Source organism: Saprolegnia parasitica (assembly GCF_000151545.1).
Source record: "Saprolegnia parasitica CBS 223.65 unplaced genomic scaffold supercont2.84, whole genome shotgun sequence".
Taxonomy (NCBI): Eukaryota; Oomycota; class Saprolegniomycetes; order Saprolegniales; family Saprolegniaceae; genus Saprolegnia; species Saprolegnia parasitica.
Genome location: NW_012156478.1, coordinates 53498 through 68147, shown reverse-complemented (window position 1 = coordinate 68147; position 14650 = coordinate 53498). Strand labels below are relative to the sequence as shown.

Sequence of the window (14650 nt, the reverse complement as noted above, 5' to 3'; positions counted from 1 at the left end):
AGCAGACGCCGTCGACCTGCGCCCAGTTGAGCGGCGCGGTCGCGGGCTGGTCGTTGCTCGGGACGCACTGCGAGTTCCACTCGTTCCAGACCTTGCACGTGTTGCCGGACGTGCACTTGGTCGCGCCGTTGTAGTTCTTGCCGCCGCACTGGCCCCAGACGCCGACCTCGCTCTGGCCGCCGGGCTGGCACTGCGAGTACCACTCGTTGATGACCTTGCAGTAGTTGCCGCTCGTGCACGCGGTGTCACCGCGGTACTCCTTGCCACCGCACTGGTTCCAGACGTCGGACCTGGGCCGCCTTGATGTCGCGGAGGTGGACGTGCGCGGCCTGCGCCGAGGCGGCAAGAAGAACGGACGTGAAGAGGCTGCTGTGCATGGCTGGTACTGGTCGTAGGAGATTGGCAAGTGACGACGCCACCCCAAAGCCGCTTGCTTGACCAATGGCGATCTTGGTGCAGATGGATATCTCAAGACTCGCTCAATGATCGTCTTGCCTGGCTGGCTACACTCTTTTCTATTGGTTTTTGTATGCTCAAATGCACTGCCCAAAGCATCTGGTATTCATAATAAGAGTAAAGTTGCGTGCCATTAGTATGACCGTTTAGCAACGCACGTTTTACGACACTTTGGAGAAAAGAGGTATCTTTGAGACGGACTGGATACCGTCCCCACGGTCAAGATGCTTGGTCAGCACCCCAGCTCTGCCCTTGGGCGCAAGACGACAAGCGAATCCACACCGCCCTCGTTCCGTCCAAAGCAGCTGTGCCAAATGTATTCTGGTACAGGCGGTGCCCTCAGGAAGTCAATTCGTCGGGCAAGCCGCGCGCGACATGTGGCGAACTGCTGTGCAGTACGTACAGTACCACGCCTGTCCTCTCGATCGGCTTGCTCACCGCAATCATACGGGGCTCCAGCAGCTCCTGCTTGCATGACTACAGTGCTTGCGAAAGGCCCTATAAGTACCCGTGGCATCTGCACGGAAAATGAGAACGACGCCAGCGTTGGACGATCTTGGCAGGCCTTGGCTGGTAACGGTACCGGTACAGTAGTTTTGGCGTGTGGAGCCGATCCCATGCAGCGCCACAATCCGCCCACAGTGGCCGTTTTTATGCGCACCTTAGCCCGAACCGCTTCGTCCAAGTCGCTCGTTTCAAGCCCGCACGACTCTAATTAGTCGAGCTCAATATCACCAATAGTATGGATCGTCCTTCAGACCGATGCGAGGACCAAGCGCCAAAATGAATCGCCAGGACCTCGTATCCGGGCCTGAAATCTGCGACCCAATTCGCGCCAGTATACCATACACTGTACTGCCTACCAGTGCTGCGTTTTCATTGGCTGCTTCAAGTGGCTGCCAAATGTGGGCCTTCCTGGTTGGAATGCTCATTCCCTAGAGTACTGGGCAGAATCGACTACATATAGATGAATCTCCCGGTTCTTTCTGCTGTCTACAGAGCTTACAGCTACTGTACAAGAGAATATCCCGGTCGGCCGATTTTTCAATCCTGCGCGGATCGCAGCAAGTTCAATGTCGCCCGATCCGCAGCCGCCGGCCAGAAGAGAGGATCTCACTTCTTATTCGTATCGTTTCCATGAAGATCACGCTCCTCACGACGGGCCTTGCGCTTGCGGCTGCCTCGCCGCTCAACCACTTTCGCCACATCGAGTCGGACCAAGTCGACGCCTGGGGCCAATGCGGCGGCAAGAACTACCAAGGCGACAAGGCGTGCTCGAGCGGCTTTTACTGCAAGCTCATCAACGAGTGGTACTCGCAGTGCCAGCCCGGCGGCAACGGCCAAGTCGGTATTTGGGGCCAATGCGGCGGGAAGGACTACAACGGCGACACCAAGTGCACGGCCGGCAACACGTGCAAGGCCTGGAACGAGTGGTACTCGCAGTGCGTCCCAAGCAACGACTCGCCGTCGACGCTGCCGTCGAGCTACGTGGCGTCCGACGGCGTCTGCTTTGACAAGTGCCAGGGCGACACGGACGTCGAGACCTCGGGCATCACATCTTTCGAAGCGTGCGTCAACGAAGCCAACGCGCGCGGCAAGTGGAACGCGGTCTGGGATGGCAAGACGTGCCTCGTGCTCTCAACTGTCTATACGTACAAGTTGAACCCGGCGTGCAAGAGCGCGGCCAAGTTTGACGCGGAGAGCTTTTCGTGCGTCGGCAACGCAGATTACTACGGCCACGACATTGGCAACACGCAAACGCGCTTCAGCCGCTGCCTCGACTCGTGCAAGTACTACACGTCGGGCGGCAAGAACTGCAACGCCGTCACGTTTGTACAGAACCCCGGTCAGAACTACGGCACGTGCTTCTTCAAATTCATCGACACCAACGCTACGCCCGGCAAGAGCGACCTCGGTGCCACGGCCTGCAAGATGACCAAGTAGAACGTTAGCATCATGTATCAATATATCAGGACATATTGCTGCACTGCGTTTTTCGGCGTATTGCCAGCAATAGAAGCTGGACACGATCTCACTGGGCGCCCGTCATCTCTTAGCGCACATGCTGTGCATTGGTGGTGGCGGGTGCCGAGTCGGTCTTTGCTTGCAGCTTCGTGTGGACGTAAGGGTTATACTAGTCGAAGGTCGTTTGGGGCTGCTCTGCTCCTGGCGTGCGATCTCACGCAACGGTGCCCTTTTTTCTGCGCACCTTTCACCTAGACTTCTTTGCCCGGACGTCTTTGCCCGGGCCTCTTGGCTCGTTAAAGCACGCCCGACTTTAGTTAGTCGAATTCAATTGCAGCAACTCAAGCACTGGACGGTGGGTGGCAGGACCGCGCGCCGAATCAAGCGCCAGGACCATTGAAATCTCCGACCCAATTCTCGCCAGTGTACCATACACTGTATATGCAGTGTACTGACGTCAGCAGTGCTACGTTTTCATTGGCTGCTTCCGGTGTTGGCTCGGTTGGAATGCTCATTCCCTAAGGAACAAGGCAGGATACGCTAAATACGTGTCAGTCTCCCGTGTCATTACTCTATATACAGTGTCTACACTATCTTTATTAGGGCAATTTCCAAATGACCGATTTTTCAATCGATCACACCAACTTCAACGCGCCCCATCCGCAGCCGCCGTCCACTGCCTTGGGGCAAGATCTCACTTCGTCTTCTCGCTGCTACCATGAAGATCACGCTCCTCACGACGGGCCTTGCGCTTGCGGCTGCCTCGCCGCTCAACCACTTTCGCCACATCGAGTCGGACCAAGTCGACGCGTGGGGCCAATGCGGCGGCAAGAACTACCAAGGCGACAAGGCGTGCACGAGCGGCTTCTACTGCAAGCCCATCAACGAGTGGTTCTCGCAGTGCCAGCCCGGCGGTGACAACGAGGTCGGCGTTTGGGGCCAATGCGGCGGGAAGAACTACACCGGCTCGACCAAGTGCACAGCCGGCAACACGTGCAAGGCCTGGGACGAGTGGAACTCGCAGTGCGTCCCAAGCAACGACTCGCCGTCGACGCTGCCGTCGAGCTACGTGGCGTCCGACGGCGTCTGCTTTGACAAGTGCCAAGGCGACACGGACGTTGAGACCTCGGGCATTACATCTTTCGAAGCGTGCGTCAACGAAGCCAACGCGCGCGGCAAGTGGAACGCGGTCTGGGACGGCAAGACTTGCCTCGTTCTCTCGACCGTCTACACGTACAAGATGGACCCGGCCTGCAAGAGCGCGGCCAAATTTGACTCGGAGAACTTTTCGTGCGTCGGCAACGCGAACTACAACGGTTTTGACATTGGCAACATGCAGACGCGCTTCAGCCGCTGCCTCGACTCGTGCAAGTACTACACGTCGGGCGGCAAGAACTGCAACGCCGTCACGTTTGTACAGAACCCCGGCCAGAACTACGGCACGTGCTTCCTCAAGTCGATCGACACCAGCGCCACGCCCGGCAAGAGCGACCTTGGTGCCACGGCCTGCAAGATGACCAAGTAGAAGGTTAACGTAAGCATCATGTTGCAATGTATCAGAGCTTATTGTTACTTTGGCGGCGCTTTGTGCTTGAAGATTGGTGCTGGCTTCGTAATGGTAGCGGGTGCCGAGTCGGTCTTTGCTTGCAGCCACGTGCGGACTCGAGGCTGCGGCGTCAGTCGATGCCATCAGCCATCGGATCGCATCGCAAGGAGCGCCGCATCGTTGCACCGTCGACGCGGCTACTACAGCAGTATCCATGATCGTCGACGCGTGGCCAAGCAACTGACTCTGTTGCTGCATCACCAGCTTGCTCCTTTGCACTGCTCTGTATACCTTGTAGCTGCGAGTCGCATTGGCCGCTGCGCAGATAGAGAACGTCCTCTTCCCTCTCCTGCACCCATGGCGACCGTCGGCCAAAATTCCAGCTCACTTGTCGCAGGGTCGCTGCACGTGGGGACTCCCTCTTTGCGTGGCATGTGCTCGATCAAAGGCTCACAATCCCTGTGCATGGCGCAAGACACTCGCTTGCAAGGACTTGCCTCGGACGTGGACGCGGCTGCGGGCGCGATCTTGGTCGGAGGTACAAGCTCTTGGCAGCTCACTTTGCCTTTTGCTAAACCGGTATCATGCAGCTCGCTACCCTTACCCTCCTTGCCGTCGGCGCGTCGGCCAACCACTACCGGTCCAGCGACGCCAACACGGTCGAGCTCTGGGGCCAGTGCGGCGGAGCCACGTACCTCGGCGACACCGAGTGCGCGCCCGGCGGTATCTGCGTCCCGTTTGGCGATGCGTACTCGCAGTGCCAGCCCGGCGGGAAGGACCAAGTCGGCGTCTGGGGCAAGTGCGGTGGCAGCGGCTACTCTGGCCCCACCGCCTGCGCGGCCGGCAGCGCGTGCAAAACGTGGTCCGACGCGTACTCGCAGTGTGTGCCCGAGACGTCGACGCGGTCGTCGGCGGCGACGCTGCCGGACAACTGGGTCGTCTCCAACGGCGTGTGCCACAACAAGTGCGACGGCGAGGACGACTACACGACGACCGACATCACGACGCTCGAGGCGTGCGTCGCCGAAGCCGTGGCCCGCGGCCGGTGGTATGCCGTCTGGAAGGAGAAGACGGCCGAGTGCCTCGTGCTATCGACGGTGTACACGTACAAGATGGACCCCGAGTGCAAGAGCGTGGCCAAGTTTGACAACACCAAGTACACGTGCGCCGGCAACGCCAACTACTACGGCTTCGACATTGGCAACACACAGACGCGCTTCAGCCGGTGCCTCGACCGATGCCAGTACTACACGTCGGGCGGCAAGAACTGCAACACCGTCACGTTTGTGCAGATGCCGGGCAACCCGAACTTTGGCACGTGCTTCTTCAAGAGCGTGCCCGTCAACGCCACGACCGTGCACGACGACATGGGCGCCACGGCCTGCAAGTTCATCCAGTAGCACCTTCGTCTTGAGATCGTTTCCGGCTTGCAGACACTAGTACTACGTTTGAACTTCCTCCTTTTAAGTTTTTATGTTCCATCGATCTTGGTCGTTTGGCTCACAGCCACTGCTCTGTATGTGGACTTGGTGTACAATGGAACTGCGAAAGCTATGGGAAGGCCATTGACTGGCAGAGGCTGCCAACGCGGCTGGCATAGAACCAGCCGCTGGCAGCTGCGTCCAACGACCAGAAATGAATCCCAACGTCAAGGACGCAAAGCCAGGCTGCCACGTCGGCTGCCGTGGATTGGCTGCTTTTACCTCCGAAAAGGAACGAAGCTATTCAATTGGCTCGTCGGTTTTATTGCGCACCAATCATAACAGAGCGTGAACAAAAAGAGCCAATCGCGTTGCCGATTCAGATCTGCAACCGTGCAGACGGTCGCATCTTATCCGAGCCAAATCGATGCTTCACTACCGGTAGTCATTCCAGCTTTTGCCGACGAGCCCCATGACGGGTAGTGACGAGCTTCAATGGGGAGCCTAAGATTAATTCTGTAGCATGACGTCGGTGTGCCTCTTCGCCCGCCTGCCAGGTGCGTCAAGAGGTAACTGGTACTCAACTAATCCACGCGCCGCGTAGCCCCCTTCAAGCCCTACTGCGTCGTCTGAAGTGCCTCCGGTATCAACGTCGCGCAGTCGAGGTCGGTACTAATGCGAGTACCGTAGATCCGCGGAATCCCGCCCACTGCCTGTCGTCGGCGGCGGTCGACGACAGGCAGGCGCAAGCCCAAGGACACCGAACCAAGTATCAGGTACGAGCTAATGGCTGATCACCTGAATAGAATCAAGAGTTATGGAAAACAATATCGCCTTTTGATCCAAATCTAGTTCTAATTACTTTTGTTTTCGTGCAATGTACCACCTCTCATACCAGAACAAGGTGAACATTTGAATGAATTTTTTGTGTATGGGCAATGGCAATGGTCACAGGAAAAAAGGAAACAATCATGCCCCTGTGGCGGCCAAGGCTCTTAGCGATTGTCATGGCGGGGGCGCCGTCAGTGTGTCGTCATGACGGAGGGCGAGTAACGTCGCAATGATATCGACGGCCGTCGGGCGATCGGCGGGGTTCGTCGCCAAGCACTGGTCGGCGAGCGCTTGGAGCCACGGTGCGCAAGTGGCGCTCATTTTCGGGCGCAGTTTACCATCGCGCACTTGAGCAGGAATCAAACTCTGGTCTTGGACGTCTGCGTACGGCGTCTCGCGCGTGTCGAGCTCGGTGAGGACAACACCAAACGAGTAAATGTCGGCGGGCGGACCATACGACCGCCCCGTGTCCCCGGCGCCGGCGCGAGCGACCTCGGGTGCGATCCACAGCGATGTGCCGACGTTCGACGTCATGCAGCCATCGAGTGTCCGCGCCGAGCCGAGATCGCCGAGTCGAATGTAGTACGTCGACGAGAGAAAGATATTGTGACTCTTGACGTCCCGGTGCACCTTGCCAAGGGCATGCAAATCTCTCAGCGCATACGCGAGGACGAGGGCAACCTCGCTGATTGAGACGTGCAGGACAACGTCGAGACCCAACCGTGTCTTCTCCAGCGTCTCGTGAAGATCCCCGCCGTCCATGTACTCGATGATCATCGTCGGGCTGTACAAAGCGTCACCGCTGGGCGTCACCAGCGGCGCCGACGAGCCATTGTCAAGGATGCCAATCAGCGGCTGCACGTACGGCGACGTACACCTACCCACACCTGCGTCAGCCTCCTTTTTCTTCGAATGACGATATGCTGTACCCTTGCATCTCTTGCGCCTCGTTGCGCATGGCGTCGACAACCCGCTTGATGGGAAACCGTGGGCCCTTGAGCACGACCGTCTTGCCTGCGTACGTGGCCTTGTGCACGACAACGTCGTTTCGCTGCCGAGCCATGCAATCGACAATCGTGATGTCCAAGATGGAAGCCTGCAAGACATGTTCAAACTGCATCATCGCTGCATTCAAGAAGTACCTGTGTCGTTCCTGGGTACATGCGCGCATAGAGCACCGATGCGATCGCGTGCTGGTGGTGCTGGATGGCCGCTGCCAACAGCGTCTGCCCATTCTACGACAGAATAGTACATCAGTAAATGAACTGCAAGAGCAATGATGTACTGTACAGGCAAAAGGGTCCACACATCAGCTCCCTTCTCGACAAGACGGGTGGTCGCAGCTTCATGGCCCGTGATGACCGCCTTTGCCAGCGCGGTATACCCATCCTAAGTGGCGATAGATCCAAGCTTAGGATCTTCCAGCATAATTGCGAACCTTGTCTGTTTGGTTGATGTCGACGCGTGGGGCTGACAAGGAAAGCTCCAGAAGCTGTAGACAACTGCCGGTCGTAATCGCGAGGTGCAGCAGTGGTGCGTGGCCCTACACCACTTGTCCATGATTTACCACGCGCCTCAAAAGAACTTACCGATAACTGTGTCGAGACGTCTGCGCCGACGCTGAGAAGCAACGCAGCGACGTCAGGTCGGCCTTCTTGGACCGCAATGGCCAATGGCGTGTACCCTTCCTGCATCCCATTCCCAGAGATCACAAAAGATGAGGAAGTGGGTGGGTATACCTCGTCTGTTGCGTTGATGTTGGCAAGATCCTGGGTGAGCAGCACGTAGAGCATCCCCATCGAAGCACTTTTCGCAGCCACGTGCAGCGGCGACGGTCCGTTCTGGATATAGAGACATTAAAACGCAAGGTGACGTGTTGTGCGGTACCGAAGAGACCGTGTTGAGAGGTCGAGACGATGCAGCATGGAGTAGCTCGATCACCAGTGGTACATGGTCGCAGGTCACTGCCGCCACCAAGATCGTTTGGGCCATCTACCTCCAATCTAGTCACCACTGACGGGATCAAAGTAGGCGCAACCTCGTGCTGGAGTTGGGTGGGCGTTTGTCCGAGCGATTGCAGCAGCGCCGTCTTGTCTGCCTAAACAAGTACATGATAGAGTGCAGTGAAACTCGCAAGATCATCGATACCTTGGTGTAAACACCCTTTTGCACTGCCGTAGCCAGCATCTGCAAGACCTCTGTCACAAAATTTCTTGCGAGAGATTCAGAACCTCGGTGATTTTTGCGCGCGTGGACGAGCCGAGGCGATGCGAGTCATCGTGGGTCAGGCCGGCTGCAATCACATCGCGACCGTTTGCGATGGCTTCTTGTCGCGCGGCGACGACATCCTGTACACAGTGCGTTCAAGACGACCTTGAATAGAGCTATCGCAAGACAACCTCTGTCGTGGCCGCTTGCAGAAGAGCAAACAGAGTGTTGCCAGCTCTCACAGCGTGTACCAGTGGGTCCCGAACAGAGCCGAGCACTTGGACCAACGCGGTCACCTGGTCCTGCACAAGAATGCGTTGAGCGTTGGTGCAACCTATGGAGAAAAAATTTGACCTCTTCGAGCCGCGCTCCGGCTTGGAGCAAGAGCGACACGGCATCTTTTGCCTTTGTGGCGATGGCGCGTCCGAGAGCCGAGTCGTTGGTCTACACCGCGTGAGGGCATGTAGGTCGACATGTCACATTACGCGCTCGTCGCGAGCATCGACGTTGAAAAGTGGGTTGGCAACAAGCGCTTGCAGCAGCTTCGTATCGCCCGTCTCGAGGATGCGAATGATGAGCGGCGTGCCACGCTAGATCGAGCCTTACGCCTGCACAACCCGGCGATTCTTTGTGTACCTGATCTCGAACGTTGGGGTCGATCACGGGCAGCTGGATCTCGGTCTCGTTGGTGCTGTTGACGCAATGCGCGCATTTCTGCGTCCACGAAGAAATGGTCGGATTGCCTGGATGGACCGTGATTACCTTGTTCGTGCCGCGGACACACTCGGTGTTGTGCACTCGGATCGTGGCGTCTTCAAGAAGAATCGCCATCGCGTCCGGGATGGCACATCGCTTGACCGCTTCCATAAGCTGTTGGATAGTGCTTGGTGATCCGCGCGATAGGTCGTCTAAGATGTGTACCTTGGCCTCCGTCTGCCGCCGCATGTGCTCTGCCAAGAGCTCCGCCACGTCGCCGTACGACTTTTCTTGGGCATAGTGAAATGGCGTCTTTTTCGACTAGCCACACACACATGTCACCATCTCGCGGAGGAATAGACATTATGCAGTTTTTCATACGCGCGACTTGGCGCTGGCATTGGCGCCCGCCAGTAAAAGCAGCTTGGCAATGGCCTTGCGATTGCAAGAAGCGGCAAAGCGCAACGGCGTGTATCGGTTCTATATCCTGGATGTATCAGTACAGATTGTGTTGCGTGATGAACGCACATCGGCCAGCATGTTGACGTCGGCCCCGGTGGTGATCAAGATGCGAACAATGTCCATGTGGCCTTGGATAATCGCCTCGTGCAATGGACCTCGGTGCGACTATGTTCGCCGTCTATGAGACGGTATACTAGGAGACGCAGAGCGTACTTCTCCAAAGCAGTTTGGGTTGACCCCGTTGAGAACGAGGCGCCGGACGGTCGCCGTGTTGCCGCTGAGAGCCGCATCGCGTAGTTGTCGCTGCCGCCATAGTACACGGTAAGAGTATGTTCATGGCCGTGTGGCTGAAAGCTACCTCTTCTTTCGTCAGCGCCATGCGTCAGCTTGGGTTGTCGGTGGCAAATTCGTCAGTGGCAAGTCCGCATTTTGGCCAAACATTTTCAACTGATCTGCAAGGCAGAAATGCATTATCAATTTGCCCGTGAGCCAATCAATATTCTTGTTTTACAATGATCACTTGTGTTTATCTATTGGCTTGCGAAACACTTGATAATGTATTGATGCAACGTTGATAATCGGCACAAACGGAACTCGAATAAGATTGTTACGGTAACTGTTCATGCACAGCGTTGGCGTCAACGGCGAAGCATGAGCTGCGTTTTTCACGCCGCACTTCGATCTCATGGGTTTGAAGAACGACGTGGTCGTGACGACGGCGCCACATTCGAGCTACGACGGACGCAACGGCAACGGCGGCGAGGACTCCGGTGATGGAGGCCGCCGACGGTCCGTACGTGTCGAGGTCGTACTTGGTGCATCGGGGTCCCGTCCAGACGCTGACGCACTGACACCGGTGCTCCACACACGTCCCCGTGACACTGGCGACGGCAGTGCAGTCGTCGTTCGAGGTGCAAGACGCGCCTCCAGCAACGACAATATCGTGGTTGCGTGGGTCCGTGTAGTTGGTGATGTGCGCCTTGATGAACTCCTTCGTTGGGTGCGAGGCCGGGTCGCAGCCGTAGCTCATGGTCTTTGTGTCTTGCCTACACCCAACAACATAGAAGATAACTTGGGTAGTAGTGCAGCTGTCGTACCAGACACGGATGTAGTCCACTTCCATAAACATCGGGAACGCGTCGCAAATGTTGTTGGAGGCGTTGTAGTCGTAGGTGCCTGGTGCTGGATGCGTCGCATTGCCCCGGCAGCCGCCCACTTTCACATTTGGTGGTATCGCTCCTAGAGCATTTGCATGAGAAATCAACGATGGCCACAGCAACATGCTCTGTACCCCACGCCGCCGACATGGCCACGTTGAAGATAAAGTAGCTCGGCTCTTCAAACATAATCTTCTTCGGGTTGCGAGGCGTGCCCTGGGGCGGTGACGTGAGCGCTGACGCTGGGACTTCAAAGATCGGCGCCTTGTCGAGCATCCAACGGACGTAACCATCGTCGCCCGTGACCCTAGTTGAACCCGTAACGATATTGTCATCCAAGAAAGAGACAATATGTACCACTCGAGCTGGTACTTGTAGAACGACGTGTACGCTTCGTAGCTGATGGGCCAGTTGGACGAAATGGCGTCCATTTGGTACTCGAACGGCTCCATCATCGACGTCGGCGTCTGAATCTCCAGGCGTGGCGTCTCGCACTTGGGGTTTTGGCTGTCGCGGTCACAGAGGAACTTGCCCTTGTATCCGTTGGCGATCGGGAAGCACGTGCCGTTGTAGTTGATGCCCCAGTGCAGCGGCCCCTTGCCGTCAATCAAACCGAGGTCGGCATGTAAATCGCGGCCCGAGCTGATGGTCTTGATGTCAAACTGGTTGTCCTCGATCGTGCCGTTCTGCGCCGCAGCGACCGACGCCCACGCTTGTTTTTGGGTCGCGTCCGGTGCACATCGGTTGTTGGCGGCGTACCGGAGGCCTTGGTACCACGACTTGTGTCCGCGGGCCGCAAACGCCGACGTCGGGATGTCGGCCATGTTGGCACCGGGCGTCAAGCAGTTCTTGTTGTAGTAACACGCCGTGTACCCGACACCGTGTCGGCCTATGTTGCTCACTCTGAACCAACTGTCCCAATACGTGCTCTACCTTTCGAGTCGACGTTCGTCGTTGCCTCGTACGTCATGGTTGCCTCGACGAGACGGTACTCGTCGGGCATGCCCGGCGCTAGCTGCAGTGACGACGAGATGTCGCTACCGCCGCCTTCGAGAATGTCAATCTCGGGGGACCCGCGACCCATGTTTGGGTGCAAGCCATACCCAGGGTTAGGGTCGCAGGCGCTAATGCGCTGGGACGTCCGGTAACGTTCGTCGCACTCGTTGTACGACCACGGCCAGACGCGGTTGGTGGAAGCCGCAAAGAGCGCGCGGCCCAGATTGCCCATCATCCAGAGACCCGGCCATGTCGGGTAGAACCGGATGTCGGGGATGCGGTCGAGCGGCTTGACGGGCACATCGCGCTGCAGTTGGTGGTCCCAGCGTTTTCCCATCACGTGGGGGTTCATCGACACATGGGTTGCCCCGGGCATTTTGGCTGAAATCTCGACAAACCCGCCTTGGATACAAAACTTGTTCCAGGTTTGAACCATGGCCGCGCGGTAGTACTAGTCGACATATTAGTTGCATGCACCATTGCTATATAGACAATATGTACCATCGTCTTTGTCGTCCACGACGGCGCATCCGACCACACGTTGTAGTACGTGACGTTGGTCTCGGTCGCGTCGACGCGGATCTGAAACGTGCCGTCGAGAGTGAGCGCATTCTCGGGGGTGTAGATACCCACGGCGCTGTTGACGCCATCGGGAATGTCAAGAGCAACCCAGAGATGGTCGTGGCCGGCGGTAAAATTGCGCCCATCCAAGTTGAACTCGTCGCTCATGATCAAGTCCCACGGATCGCCCCGGGAACTTGTCATGGTGTGAAACTCGACCGGCGTCTCAACGTCGACCCACGTCTTGACGCCTGACTTGGTGGGCAGCGTCGGGTCGTTTTGATCGAGCGCGAGCGCGATGAATGGTACAAATGCAAGTCGGAAGCGGTAGCACATTGGCGTCGAAATCACAAGTAAGCATCGACAACTATTTAACTTTGTCATTGTATGCACGTTATGTACACAGAACCGATGAACCCATCGTACCCACGAGTTTTCTTTTCACAGACAACGTGCGAAATCAATCCAGTGCATACTCATCATTACGGTGCAAATGGATCGGATTTGAAACACTGGTCCTCGTACACCGTGCAAAATTGCAACCAAAGGAACTCTTCGACTTGCACAAGAGTATTAAACCATTGTATGTCCCGTATCGAGTTGGAACTTTCAGTGGGATCCACAATAGTGCTTGGGCATCGGCGATGCTCTCTGTAGCAACACGAACACGGCACCGAGTGGTCATTCCTAGCCCAGAGGTTGGAATGGTGCATCGCGGTTGCATACGAGACAAGTCCGAACGGACGGCCGAAACGGTCGTTGAGCCGGTTCTGCAGCTCTCCGGTTGGAATACTAACGGTTGCTACTGGTTTCGCATGGCGTCCTCATTTCCATATGTTGTTCTAGACCACAACATCACACGACTGAGTGCTGAGTGGGGCCTTGGTGTCGACACGCACTCAACTGTACAAATCGCACCAAGGACAGCGATCTCTGTTTTCGCCTCGTAGAGCGCGTACTTGAAAGCCATACTAGTAAAGCATATTTCAACCGGCGAGACATTAAGCGATCCTAGAAAAAGTGTAAACAAGGAAGGGGTGCCAGGGAAGACGATATTTGCCTATCCGCCGCCGGCCTTCGTAGTTGGACGAAGCCATCTTGACCACCATCTTACTGTAGCGCCGCGCTCTGCATCTTCTTGACGTAGCCTTGGTATGAGACGACGCGCATTTGGTACACTCAGAACTGCATTACCCTAACCATGTACTAGTAGTACGGATACTAGATGGAGCCAATGGGCTGTAATTGTCGGCTGGACGGACACGACCAGCGATTTTTATCCTGCGCCGGATCCGCCAGCCATAACGTGCTAATGGCAATCGACCGGTCTGACGTATCCTTTATGCTTGAGGTACGCGGGCGTACCGCTGCCTTGCGTAATGATAGCAGATGTGTAGCGCAATCCAAAACCAACTTTGCACACAGCACGCACGTGCCATATTACCCACGGCTCTTTTCATGGATGAGTCTATAAAATCTTAGTGGAACCAGACGATGTGATACAGCTTCGGCTGCCCTCTTCTTCATTCCAACGTGCGGAATTGATACAACGTCGACTACTAGTACATTCTGGTCGTTCCCAAGGCGGTAGTTAAAGGGCACTACGCGAAGCTACGGCTCTGCCTCGGCGATCGTGGGAAGTGCCTCTTTCAAGGACATGTTCATAACGATAGGCTGAGGCGCCAGGTCGTCCTCGACGTCTTTGACAGTATCGGCAAAGGCGTCCCGATCGGTCTCGTCAGCGTTGTCCAACATGTGCTTGGCAAGGTACCGCACAATCGACTTGGCCGTCGGTCGCTTCGTCGGGTCGTAGGCCACGCAGGCGTCAACGAGCTTGCGTAGCGAGGCCGGGCACTTGGGCTGCAACGTGGGGCGGAGGCGGCCGGCGCGCACCATGCCAAGAACGTCGGCAACGCTGCCTTGGCCCGCGTACGGCTCGTTGCAATTGTGCACTTCGGAGACGACGACGCCGAACGAAAAGATGTCGGCGGCTGTCGTGTACGCGCGGTCTCCGTCGGGGTTCTCGTCGTAGTCGCGAAACACCTCAGGGGCCATCCAGAGCTGCGACCCGATGTTGCCGGTCATGAGCCCATCGACGGTGCGCGCGCTGCCAAAGTCGCCGAGCTTGATACCGTGCGTCCATGAAAGCAGCACGTTGAGGCTCTTGACGTCGCGGTGGATGACGCCTCTCGCGTGGATGTCGGCGAGCGCATCCGCAAGCACCCACGCCACTTGCATCGTCGTGAGTCTCATTGCCACGGGCTCGCCCTCGCGCTTCTTGCGGAGGTACTGGAAGAGATTGCCGTAGTCCATCTGCGGGTTCTTGGAATCGACGGATTCTTGGAATCGAC

The 14650-nt window shown here is 56.9% G+C and overlaps 6 protein-coding genes across 6 annotated transcripts in view; 2 read left to right on the top strand and 4 right to left on the bottom strand.

Annotated features, from left to right (window-relative positions):
* Nucleotides 1-377, bottom strand: part of SPRG_21136 (hypothetical protein) — a gene marked incomplete at both ends in the record, with an annotated part of 738 nt that extends 361 nt beyond the window's left edge. Inside the window, 2 exons of the mRNA XM_012351696.1 lie at nucleotides 8-259; nucleotides 291-377. Of these exons, the coding sequence (XP_012207086.1) occupies nucleotides 8-259; nucleotides 291-377 (339 nt within the window). The remainder of the gene's footprint in view (nucleotides 1-7; nucleotides 260-290) is intronic.
* A 2762-nt stretch (nucleotides 378-3139) lies between these two features.
* Nucleotides 3140-3946, top strand: SPRG_22299 (hypothetical protein; the record flags this gene model as incomplete). The annotated part of the gene is made up of 1 exon (XM_012351700.1): nucleotides 3140-3946. One exon carries the CDS (start codon nucleotides 3140-3142, stop codon nucleotides 3944-3946), a length of 807 nt encoding a protein of 268 aa, XP_012207090.1.
* A 605-nt stretch (nucleotides 3947-4551) lies between these two features.
* On the top strand, nucleotides 4552-5452 carry SPRG_12306 (hypothetical protein; the record flags this gene model as incomplete). Its single annotated transcript, XM_012351671.1, has 1 exon — nucleotides 4552-5452. One exon carries the CDS (start codon nucleotides 4552-4554, stop codon nucleotides 5365-5367), a length of 816 nt encoding a protein of 271 aa, XP_012207061.1. The 3' UTR covers nucleotides 5368-5452.
* A 941-nt stretch (nucleotides 5453-6393) lies between these two features.
* SPRG_12305 (TKL protein kinase) lies at nucleotides 6394-7282 on the bottom strand (the record flags this gene model as incomplete). The annotated part of the gene is made up of 2 exons (XM_012351670.1): nucleotides 6394-7096; nucleotides 7149-7282. The coding sequence occupies 2 exons, from the start codon at nucleotides 7280-7282 to the stop codon at nucleotides 6394-6396; spliced, it is 837 nt and encodes a 278-aa protein (XP_012207060.1).
* A 2910-nt stretch (nucleotides 7283-10192) lies between these two features.
* Nucleotides 10193-12635, bottom strand: SPRG_12304 (hypothetical protein; the record flags this gene model as incomplete). The annotated part of the gene is made up of 6 exons (XM_012351669.1): nucleotides 10193-10631; nucleotides 10683-10824; nucleotides 10877-11049; nucleotides 11100-11631; nucleotides 11676-12189; nucleotides 12240-12635. 6 exons carry the CDS (start codon nucleotides 12633-12635, stop codon nucleotides 10193-10195), a joined length of 2196 nt encoding a protein of 731 aa, XP_012207059.1.
* Nucleotides 12636-13910: 1275 nt separating this feature from the next.
* Nucleotides 13911-14612, bottom strand: SPRG_12303 (TKL protein kinase; the record flags this gene model as incomplete). Its single annotated transcript, XM_012351668.1, has 1 exon — nucleotides 13911-14612. The coding sequence occupies one exon, from the start codon at nucleotides 14610-14612 to the stop codon at nucleotides 13911-13913; it is 702 nt and encodes a 233-aa protein (XP_012207058.1).
* Between the last annotated feature and the right edge of the window lie 38 nt (nucleotides 14613-14650).